Source organism: Cololabis saira, chromosome 5, assembly GCF_033807715.1.
Source record: "Cololabis saira isolate AMF1-May2022 chromosome 5, fColSai1.1, whole genome shotgun sequence".
Classification (NCBI taxonomy): Eukaryota; Metazoa; Chordata; class Actinopteri; order Beloniformes; family Belonidae; genus Cololabis; species Cololabis saira.
The window spans coordinates 43,746,057-43,758,702 of NC_084591.1; the positions used below are offsets into that span (position 1 = coordinate 43,746,057).

Sequence of the window (12,646 nt, forward strand, 5' to 3'; positions counted from 1 at the left end):
GCGACCAGGATAAGTCTGACCTTGATCGGCCTTTGACGGTGGCTGAAATTGATCGCGCCATCAAAAAAATGAAGGGAGGTAAGGCTCCCGGGCCAGACGGCTTCCCGGCTGAGTTTTATAAAACATTTGCTTCCAAACTTATTCCTATTCTGAAATGTGTATATGTAGAGGCATTGGAACGAGAGTCACTCCCGCCCACAATGACCCAGGCCACAATTTCAGTGCTCCTTAAAAAAGGAAAAGATCCTCTGAGGTGTGAATCGTACCGCCCTGTCAGTTTACTCGGCTGCGACTATAAGATTTTAACCAGGGCTCTGGCTAGCAGGCTTGAGTCAGTTATCCATACTGTGGTACATCCGGACCAAACGGGTTTTATTTTAGAGCGCCAGCTCTTTGGTAATGTGCGTAGGTTGTTCAATATTATCTACTCTCCTGATGCCCCGCCCACAGCGGAGGTTTTATTGTCGCTCGATGCCCACAAGGCTTTTGATAGAATTGAATACAAATTTCTTTTCACGGCCCTGGAGAGGTTCGGGTTTGGCCCCATTTTTCTATCATGGATCAGAGTCTTGTACGCTTCACCACAGGCCTCGGTTTGCACTAATAAGTTGATTTCCAACTACTTTCAGATAGGTAGAGGCACCAGACAAGGTTGTGGACTGAGCCCCCTGTTGTTCGACCTCGCCATTGAGCCATTGGCAGTTGCCCTGAGGGCTGATGAGGATCTCGCTGGTATTACTAGGGGCGGCCAAGTACATAAATTATCACTCTATGCAGATGACCTGATTTTGTATCTGTCTGACCCTTTTGTTTCCATCCCAAAGGCGTTAGATATTATCTCCAAATTCGGCAGATTCTCAGGCTACAAAATTAACCTCCCAAAGAGCTTATTGTTTCCTGCCAATGAGCTGGCTCAGAAGTTGTTACTCGGGTCATTTCCACTAAAGGTAGTCTCTGACTCTTTCACATACCTTGGGGTGAATGTGACTCGGAAATATGGAGACCTGTTTAAATCGAACTTTAAGCCAGCCCTGCAAAAGGCTAAACAGGACCTGGCGCGTTGGTCGACGTTACCCCTGTCGTTGGCCGGCAGGGTTAACTCAGTCAAGATGACAATTATGCCTAGGTTCCTATTTTTATTTCAAACTGTGCCCGTTTTCATACCAAAATCCTTTTTCAAAGAGCTAGACAAATACATCTCAACCTTTATTTGGAATAAGACCACACCGCGTATTAGAAGGTCATTCTTAGAGAGACGGAAGGAGGATGGGGGTTTAGCACTACCAAATTTTCTACAATACTACTGGGCGGCAAACATTCATAAACTGACATATTGGATGGCTGCATCATATGGGGGTGGGAGGATGGTATGGGTTGACATGGAACAACACTCCGCTCATCCTGTGTCGTTGTCTTCTCTGATCTGTGCTCCACTTCCACTCAGTAAAAAACGCCGCACGAATAACCCTTTAGTGAGTGGCTCACTCCGTATCTGGGCGCAGTTTAGGACGCACTTCAGATATAGGGAAGCTCTATCTTGTCTCCCGTTAATATCCAATGCCCTTTTCCCACCTTCACTTATGGACACGGCGTTCCAATTATGGGCTAGGAAGGGGTTAAAGCGGGTGAGGGATATGTTTAAAGATGGGTCATTTATGTCCTTTGATCAACTGATAGAGGAATATGACATTCCTCGCTCACATTTTTTCAGGTACTTACAAGCACGGGATTTTGTTAAGAAATATGTTGCTACATTTCCCCTACTCCATGCTGATGGTTGGCTTGATGAGTGGTTGGAGCTAGACCCGCATCAAAAAGGGCTGGTGAGCATGCTTTATAGTGAGATTCAGGAGATGGCATCCCCATCTCTGGATCGTATCAGGGAGTCGTGGAGTGAGGATATGGGGATTGAGATTCCGGACGATTCTTGGCAATTGGCAATTAAACGAATTCATTCATCCTCTGTTTGTATCAGGCACGGGCTGCTTCAATTCAAAGTGCTCCATAGACTACATTTCTCCAAAAGTAGATTGGCCGAAATTTACCCAGATGTGGATCCAAATTGTTACAGATGCCACCAGGCTCCAGCCACTCTCAACCATATGTTCTGGTCATGTCCATCATTATCACAATTCTGGTGTTCCGTTTTTGAGACCTTCTCCTACATCTGTGGCAGGGAGATCAGCCCTTGCCCCTTTGTTGCTGTGTTTGGAGTGGTCCCTGGTGAAATAACAGTATCTGTCCCCCAATCTGATGCTATAGCTTTCTCCTCCCTGTTGGCCCGACGCCTAATTCTGTTCAACTGGAAATCAGCGGTTCCCCCGTCACATCGAAGATGGGTCGGTGACGTAATGGCTCACCTAAAATTGGAGAGGATCAAATATTCCACCAGGGGCTCAATCCAGAAGTTTTATAAAGTTTGGCAGCCGTTTCTGGATTATTTCAGTTACAAATTCCAGGCTGAAGGGGCTCAAGTGTGAGTTACCATTCTCGTAAATTCAACCAATTCGGTATGACAAATGTAGATCTGCTTAAGCGCAACGCAACATGAAAATATTATTTTTATTTTTATTTTATTTTTATTGTCTGTCTGTCGTCTAGTACCTTTTATTTTATTTTTATTTTTAATGGATTTCAAGGGTTTTACTGTATTGTCCATTTGTAGTCTTGTTTGTATGTATGTTTTTGCTTTAATGAAAAAACTAATAAAAACAATTTAATAATAATAAGGTTCACCTGTGGCATCAAACATGACAGCAGCAGCTTCACTTGTCTGAGTTCACTTGAACTTTTCCAGCATTGACGAGTTTGTGATGAAGGCTCGTTTGCTCTTTCCTACAAATACCTCAGTGACAGCTTGGAAGATTAATAAGCAGTAAGGCTTAAAATATATATCATAATGTTATAAGTGTCATATGAGCATGTATAAACATGTACATGAGAGCGTGCTCAAGCGCTTCCTCCAACCCCACATTATCCAATCGGAGCTTCATATTAAATCCTATCTGAAAAACACTAGTAACACTGCAACTTTAGGTCCATTTGTAGTTGAAAGGCCAACTCATACTGCCCCATGGTCAATGTCCTGAGACCAGGCCCTCTCCTTTTTTTCTTTTTTCTTTTTAACATGATTTCCAATGAAACACTATAATTACAGATACCAGTGTAGAAACTTCCTATAGAACATTATAAAAGTAATGCAACGTTCACTCTCGGGGTTCAAGGACATAGAGATCGTTTCTTCTCAACATTCCTGTTCGTTCACTGAGCAAGAGGAACTGATTCTCTCCTGCCATCTGCTGGTGCTCCACCAGACAGCAACTGGAGCAAATGTGTTACGTCAGTTTTATCACTACGTTTTGATTGTACATTTATCAGACCGCAGTTTGATAAAAAACAGTTTGATAAAAGGAAAAGGGAACAGTCATGACGAGTGTTATTGTTCTCTGTGTGTTAGTGATGTGATGTCTGCTCCTGTGTGCTTCCTGCAGAATGACTTGATCCACAGCATTGGCGAGAGCGCTGCTCTAGGAGCTGCAGGATTTGTCATCTGGGGCGACCTAAACTTGACTTCTTCCAGAGTACGTGTATTGTCCTCACTCATCTCTTTGTAAACTAACAAACAACTGAACAACTGGTAAATTCAGTTCATGTGAGCATTTTGGTGTGTAAGATTTGTCCTCACACTGCAAAAACTCAAAATCTTAACAAGAATATTTGTATTATTTCTAGTTAAAATGTCTCATTTTTAGACAAAAAATCTCATTACACTTAAAACAAGAGTCATAACCAGAAAAATAACTTATTTGACAATTTTCACCTGTTTCAAGTACATTTTCATTTGAAATAAGTAGAAAAATCTGCCAGTGGGACAAGATTTATCTTCTTATGACAAGAAAAAAAATCTTGTTCCACTGGCAGATTTTTCTACTTATTTTAAGTGAAAATCTACTTGAAACAGGTGAAAATTGTCAAATAACAAGTTATTTTTCCGGTAATGACACTTGTTTTAAGTGTAACAAGATTTGTTTGACTAAAAATGAGACATTTTAACTAGAAATAAGAAAAATATTCTTGGTAAGATTTTGAGTTTTTGCAGTCTGTTGATTTGTAGAGAACCCCGGACCTTAAACCAAAATCCAACCTACACACACACACACACACACACACACACACACACACACACACACACACACACACACACACACACACACACACACACACACACACACACACACACACACACACACACACACACACACTTTTTGTCTGACACCTGGACAACTATAATGCTGATTTATACTTTTTAAGCATATTTTTCACGTGTGTTTCAGTCTTTTATTTAAAAAAAGGAAAGAAAAAAGTAATGAGCGCAACGTGAAGCTGCCATCACCTTGTTAGACTGTCAGGATAATATTTAAGAGGAACACTCATTGCCTGGTTTTTCCTGCAGGTGCTATTGGGAACTGAAACCAAAATTACTTCTTTTTTTGTTGTTTGCTTGTTTGTTTGTTTGTTTGTTTGTTCAGAAGATCCGTATTGTTCTGATAAAACTTGTTGCTGTGTCTTTTATTGGAGGATGTCATCTGCTTTTCTATCATAGAAGTGTGACTGGTATAGTCCTCCACTGATGACTGTTCAACTCTACCAAGAAGCTCCTGGTCTTAGTCATAGTGAACGTCCATATTAAGGCCATATTAAAAATACATAGACAATAACAATGAATTCAACCTATTGTAAGAGTCCAAAATGTGTCCAAAAGTGCAAATCTTAAGATAATTTTTCCACTGTGAAGTACTTTTATTTACATCAAACCTGTTTAAACAAAAGAGTACTCCAAAGTGTTTTTGGTGAATCATGTGCTGTAATAAGGTCATCTTATGGGATATTTGGCAAATCTGGGAATTAAATCGTTACCAAGAAATCTCTTCACCAATGTGTTTCTAAAATGCTTAATTTGGCCTTAAGTAACTTGCAAGGGGTCAAACTAGGGGTTTTTCAATATTCTGAGTTCATTGCAAGTATTTATTTTTCACCAAGACCACTCCCTGGTGGAAAAACGGCCACACCTACTTTCCCAGGTCATCGTTCATCCTGGCAATGCCCCCCACTCACACATAGCATATGTAAAAAAAGAAATAAGATAATAGTTTATTCTTTATTGTTTGACATGATGAATAGGCCAAGTCAGTGTTTAGTGATGGTTGCTGTAGTTGTTTTTGCATTCAACGTGAGGACGTTTTGAGTTAACATTAGGACCAAACATGGGCAAGTACAGGGCAAGTAGCAGACACGATGATAGTGGAGAGATCCAGTGAATGTTGGGCTTTCCTTACATCTGTATGGAGCACCTCAGGGAACGCATCTGGTGCAACAGATGGTTTGTTACACAGAAACATTTGGGAAGCTTTATCTGGATGCTGGAGACGAGCAAGTACTTAAGAGAGTACCACGCAGGTGATTGGACAAGCCATTGATTGTTTTTAAAAGCAGGTGGATTCAACCAGTCTGATCAAAACAGGCTGGAACCAACTGTTTGGCCAAAATAAAGCAGAGATTTTATGTCCAAATATTTATGGCCTCCTTTTCCATACAGAAATATCCTCCATTTGTGATCTGACCACATCAAAATCAATGCTACAAGCTAAATAGATGAAAATGTTGAGGAGCAAAATTCTTCAAACAGAAAAGAAAAGATTAAATGATGTGCAGCTTTTAGTCAGTGGATGTGGTAATAGACAGTTTTGGTCACCAAGTGGTAATATGTTAGCTGTTGTGGTGTCACTTATTCTGCCCAGTACTGGAGTTGAGGGGGATGAGGGGGGATGAGGGGGGACGGCATCCTCCCTGAAATAAAAACGGTCCAAATCATCCCCCCTGTAAAACTTCCATCCCCCCTTTCCATCCCTTATGTCATTTCATCAATGAATGTGGTTTTACTGCTATTTCAACATTTAGAGTCATCACCAGAAAAATAACACCAGAAAAATAACTTCTTTGACAATTTTCACCTCAAGTAAATTTTCACTTGAAATAAGTAGAAAAATCTGTCAGTGGGACAAGATTTATCTTCTTATTACAAGCAAAGCAAATCTTGTTCCACTGGCAGATTCTACTTATTTTAAGTGAAAATCTACTTGAAACAGGTGAAAATTGTTGTTTATCCAGTGATGAGTCTTTTTTTAAGTGTAATGAAATTTATTTTACTAGAATGAGACATTTTAACAAGAAAAAAGACAAATATTCTTGTTAAGAATTTGAGTTTTTGCAGTGATCCATTTGACTTATCCTGTGAAGGACAGAGTCATATTGATAAGTTCAGAAAAGTGTTTTTTATTGTTGTGTTTTGATGTATTTGATGTAAGCCCAGTGGATATTTAAAGCTTACAGAAGGTGCAGGTGTTTTGGTCAGTGCTATTATTTGTAATATATTATATTATTTGTAATCAGCACAAATGATCTGTCCCCATATGATAAAATCCACCATCCCCCCTGATTGTTTTTTTACTGATTCTGCCACATTCAAGTGAATGAAACAAGAGAATTACATGCTCTTAAATTAAAATATTGATAAAAGAACAATCTAAACCCCCAAATGATGTGGTTGTTTCCACAGCACAACTGCAGCATGGTGAAGTCTTTCTTGAGCCACCACCTGGGTCACTACATCACCAACGTGACCCGGGCCGCAGAGGTCTGCAGCGACTTCCTGTGCCAGGGCAACGGCCGCTGCGTCCGCCGGGACCCGCTGGCCCACCATTACCTCCATCTGAGCGCTGACAGCTATCAGATCCATCCCTCTGGAGACGGGGACTTCTCTATCACTGGATGGCACTCGCAGCACGAGCAAGAACTGCTGAGCGAGAGGTTTCGCTGCCACTGCTACGAGGGCCACGAAGGAGACTCTTGTGACAGCATCAACAAAGTGAGGGAGGACGATGAGCCGTGGAGGGAGGAGGAGGAGGACGAGGAGGAGGAGGAACAAGAAAGGAGGAGGACCGAGTGGGAGGACGAGCAGGGGGAACAATGGGAGGGGAGAGAGAGCGGTGCACGGCCAACCAGCTCAGGGGCTGTTTGGATCCTCCTCCTGCTTCTGTTGAACTTATTGCTTTTATAACTGTGAGAGAGGCATCAAATTAAATGCAACTGTGGACTGACTTTATCTGTCAACACTTATCTATGATGTTGTTCTGTTTGAAGCGAGGTCCTCGTTGTTCACATGACTCAGTGCACCACGAGCATGACGAATGTACTGTAACCTGATCCTGAAGAAACATCTCCATCATGAACCCAGCGCTAGGATTAATTATGACTAAAACTAGACAGAAGCATTCAGATGATATGAAATATGTATGTCCTGCTCCTAAGAACACAACAAACAACGAGTCAAAAAGCCTAAGAGATTTGATTAGCAACACAAAGGGGAGTTCAAGTTACTTTTTTTCAGAATTTTCTGAACTTCTAATTTTGAGAAAATTATTTTTAAAGCATAACAAAATGACCCCCTTTTTGTTTTTCCAGGTGAAGTATTTTCACTAATGGCCTGCTAAATCCAAACAGCACATTTTTTTTATCCATAAATCATGCAGAAATGTATCCTGGTCTTTTTGATTACCTAATTGACTATATTTACAGAGCTATTTGGTCGGTGTCTACAGGACTGTCTCAGAAAATTAGAATATTGTGATAAAGTTCTTTATTTTCTGTAATGCAATTAAAAAAACAAAAATGTCATACATTCTGGATTCATTACAAATCAACTGAAATATTTTAAGCCTTTTATTATTTTAATATTGCCGATTATGGCTTACAGTTTAAGATTAAGATTCCCAGAATATTCTAATTTTATGACATAGGATATTTGAGTTTTCTTAAGCTGTAAGCCATGATCAGCAATATTAAAATAATAATATTTCAATATTTCAGTTGACTTGTAATGAATCCAGAATGTATGACATTTTTGCATTACAGAAAATAAAGGACTTTATCACAATATTCTAATTTTCTGAGACAGTCCTGTACAACTGAAATGTCATGTCATGGAGTTAATATTCCTTTAAGCAGAGATACTTTGGCACATAATCCAGCTGTATGTTTCTTTCTTTTTTTTTTTTTTAATGGAGCAAACGGGGTGGTTTGCTGTTTCAGCCCAGTTTCCAGTAAAATACACATAACCAAACATAGACCAAAAATATGTGTACGCTGGTCATTTTTCACTTAATAAAGGCTATTTTACCTTTATTCAAATACATGTATTGTGTACACTTTGTACATGCCCGTTGTGCTTGCACTCGAGCTGGTATTTAGCACCACATCATGTCTTTTCCATTCATTTTCATCCCTTCCCTGTGACTCTTGCCTTACTATCAAATCTCCTCCTTGCTGTGGTAACAGTTATAAACCCTATCCTGTTGCAATGCCATGATTTGCTGGGAATGCCTGGATCCCGGCATTCACGTCAATGTTTTTTTGGCACTTGCCACCTTCCGAGATTTACTAACATTTCTCCAGGAAGTCTCCAGGAAATCCTTATTTGGATGCAGAGCTGGGTAGAGTAGCCAAAAATTGTACTCAAGTAAAAGTACTGTTACTTCAGAATAATATGACTCAAGTAGAAGTAAAAAGTAGTTATCCAAATAATTACTTGAGTAAAAGTAAAAAAGTACTTGGTGAAAAAACTACTCAAGTACTGAGTAACTGTTGAGTAACGTCTGATATATTTTTTTAACACAACCATTCAAACAGACAAAAGTACAAAATAATCATCTTCAGGCAAATTAAATCAATAAAATAATAAAATAAATTAAAATTAATAAAAAATAGCTTAAATTTGAATAATCTTAAAGTAAATTGAAGTACTTTAATAAATAATAAAATAATGACAGAATAAAAAAATAAATTAAGCACAAGTAGCACAAAATTTCAAGCCTTTGTACTTTTCTTTTTTAACCAGGCAGAACTAGAACAAACATGAACTCATAGAAACTCTGTGTGTGTTTGAGTCTGTGTATATGTGACAAAACATGCAAAAACAAACATTTTTCCCAAAGAATCACCCAGTGATGTCATGAGATTGACGCAGAGGATTAAAAGAAAAGTAACAGCTCAATGTAGCGTAATGTAGAGGAACAGTTTCTTCTTCATAAATCTACTCAAGTAAAAGTAAAAGTATAGGGAACTACTCCTAAAAGTACAACATTTCCCAAAACTTACTCAAGTAAATGTAATGGAGTAAATGTAACTCGTTACTACCCAGCTCTGTTTGGATGTGAGACGTCCTTATGTGGAAGTAGCTACCCTGCTCAAACCACCTCCTTGAACTGAACTGAGAGCTTTGACTGATCTCTCTTTTCAAAACCAAAATAGCTCCCGCATCACTGCAATGTATTCAGAACATTTGACTATATTTTCCTGACCCTTAAGTGAATATTTAATTCCTTGTTCTTATCCAGGCATTTTACTTTTTTAAAGCTAACCATGAACCTAGAGTGCATATATGAAAAAAGGACAAAAGGAGGAAAACAAACCACCAATAACAGGAAGACAAATGAAATGGTTCGGTTGTTCCTCACATTCACAGCCATTTCCATCGGTACATAAGGTACCAAACCAACTACAGCCAGGCCACAGTGCACTTTATGCAAGGACTCATACAGGAACATCCAAGATCCAAAACATCCCAGATGGCTGCAGTACCTCAGAAAAGCAGGTATCTGTTAACCAGAAAATAGTCATTCACTAGAAGTGCTGCTCCACTGCAGCTATTTTAGATGTTTCTTTTTACTGGTAGTTGTCTACTTGTCACTCTGTCTAAGGCCACGTTTACACAGAGCCGGGTATTAACAAAAACGCAAATTTCCCCCTCTACGTTTTGAAAAATACCATCATTTACACAAATCCACATAAATACGCTGTTAAGGTGCTATGAAACCTACAGGAGGCAGTGTAACGAGAAGCATAAAATCATGCTAGCCAATAGGAATCCTGGAAAAAAACATCAACAAATGACACGTGGCCAAACAAATTGTAAACACAGGTCACACATGACGCTGGTGACGTTTCTGTCCCATAATGTGACGTTCTGAAGCCTAAATGTCCGTTTTCACGTTTACAAGTAAACGTGAAAACGGAGTTTTTGCAAATCTCCACTTTGTCCGGAGTTTTCAGGAATGATTGTTTTTGGTGACTTTGAGCTTCGTTTTCGTGTAAACGAACGGCCAAAACGCATGAAAACACCACCGTTTTTGCTACGTGTAAACGGGTTCTAAGTCACATACTTACATGTTGGTTACATGACTATGTTGGTATCGTCCCCTGGAAACTAGTTGAATCCAGAGGAACCAGTTTAATCCTTTGTATCGAATAGAAAAAAAATAATGAGGATAACTGAATGGGCATAATAATGTCATAATCCGTGTATATATCACGACCACGGATCCCATTGAATTTGCATTGTACTATATCCGTGGTGCTCCCATTAAAACCTCAATAAAACACTGCTAAAACAGCATTAAAAACATGCTTTTACAAACTGACAGTAAAAGACAATACCTTGCGCGACAAAAACGCATAATCTAGCCACTATAACAAAGAATAATATATAAATAATAATAATGTCATAATCCATGTATATATCATGACCACGGATCCCATTGACTTTGCATGGTACAATATCCGTGGTGCACACACGGAATTATACCACTTTCCGTGTTGGTACCACGGAAAATAGTGGTGAGAGGTCGTGGGCATTTCACGGATTTCTGTGAGAGGTTGGTTTAGACCCATTATTCCACGTGTTTCACAGTCCAGGACATAGATACTGCACATATTTCACAGTTTCTTCAGCTAAGATAACTGGCTGCCATGTTAGTGCTACTCTGCTTCAGCACAGCGTGATACAAGGAGCTGTGTCGTCAGCAGGGTAGTGCAGACCATGATGACGAGGTAATGACGACTGTTAATTAGAATCAGGTCTGTTGATGCACAGGGGGCCCCGAGGACCGGGATTGGGAAACACTGTGTGGGGGACGTTGACTCACTCATGAAACACTACAGCACAAATGAGTTCCAGTTTACTCCCAGCTGTGTGGAAAAGACACATCCACAATAAACAACCTTTTCTCAGACTGTGCTGTATTGAAAAAACAAATGAGGATTGTGATGGCCCTTTAGGACGCACACATGGTCTACTGTACTCTAGTACACCAACTAACCATGTATCAGATGTACAGAAAACTCTCAGTTCCCTTCAGATAAATATATCTTGTCTTATTTACCATTGACATTATATCTGTGTCTCTTGTCTCTCTGCTCTTCATCCTCTCTTTCTGATCACCCTTTTCCTGCTCTGCCCAGCTGGTCTTCATGAGGAGGATCCCCTTATGATCCAGGTCCTGGTCAAGGTTTTTACCTGCACTGTTTATTTAATAAGTGCTTGCGGGTCACGTTGTGGGTCTCTAGAACATGCTGGAGACACAGCTTGTATTGTAATAGAACAGAAAGTAAAAACAGAAAGTTATTTTGATATGACAATCATTCAGCACCACTGTAGATAACTTGCTCATAAAAATTATGTTTTTTTTTTTTTGTCAAATGACCTGGGGCCCGTTTCACAAAGCAGGTTTAGTGAGAACTCTGAGTCTGTTAACCCTGAAATGAGGGAAACTCTGAGTTTTCCGTTTCACAAAGGGAGGTAACTCAAACCAGAGAAAGAGAGGTAACTCTAGCCTGTTTCACAAAGAGAGGTAACTTAAGCTCTCGGTCAGTTACCGTAGTAACAGAATCTCTGAACCTAACCTGGTCGGGACCAGGTTTATTTCAGCGAATCTGGAGTTTCTCTCCGTCTCCTCCCTCAGTGGCGTCAATTCAGCCAATGGGTCTTTACGCAATACACATCCGTTTTCTGCACCACGGACAGCAAGCGGCAGAGTTAGAGAGCAGAAAAAGCGTATCTGACAAACGCAACGTATTTTATTCACTATGTCAGTGCAACAATATCACAGGGACATCCCAGTTTAACTTCAAACAGTTAAAGTCCAAATGCAAAAAGGAAAGGGAGAGTAAAAAAAAGTCAAATATTTCCCTTAAACAGATGTATAAGAGGATTTATATCTTACTTTGAGATGAACTTGCATAATTAATCCATCAGTGGCTAACAGCCTCGTTAATATATTCTGGACCCATCACTTGCCTTCTTTCTTTTTTTTTTATTGCGTGGTTGTCTGCTTCATTTTAATTTTTGTAAGTTAGTAACACTGCAGAGCGCACTTTTTTTAACTTTATTTAAAACTTTATTTAAAAGTTCCAATTACAGTCAGAACATTGACCGTGGACAGTCAGGCATCAAGGAATTAAATAAACAAATACAGTATGAGACATAAAGTGGATGAAGTGCATAAGTCATTACATAAGTAACATAAATATAATAAAATAAATCAATTTAAATAAAAAGAAAGAAAATGGCAGGACATATATTATATCTGCAGAGCGCACTAAAAACGAGATTGATCGACCACTGTCTTCAGGGACGCTGGGACATTTCAAGATATGAGGGGGGGGTACAAGTGTTGGGATAGATAATACCTACTGAAATCCATCATGTTGTTCTGATATGCATTTGTAGTTATTTTATATGTATGAAGTAATA

The 12,646-nt window shown here is 39.5% G+C and overlaps 1 protein-coding gene across 1 annotated transcript in view; it reads left to right on the forward strand.

The window, feature by feature from the left end:
• Positions 1–8,222, forward strand: part of hyal4 (hyaluronidase 4) — a 32,014-nt gene extending 23,792 nt beyond the window's left edge. Inside the window, exons 3-4 of the mRNA XM_061722223.1 lie at positions 3,492–3,581; positions 6,617–8,222. Coding sequence (XP_061578207.1) covers positions 3,492–3,581; positions 6,617–7,117 — 591 coding nt within the window. The 3' untranslated portion in view covers positions 7,118–8,222. The remainder of the gene's footprint in view (positions 1–3,491; positions 3,582–6,616) is intronic.
• Positions 8,223–12,646: the final 4,424 nt, after the last annotated feature.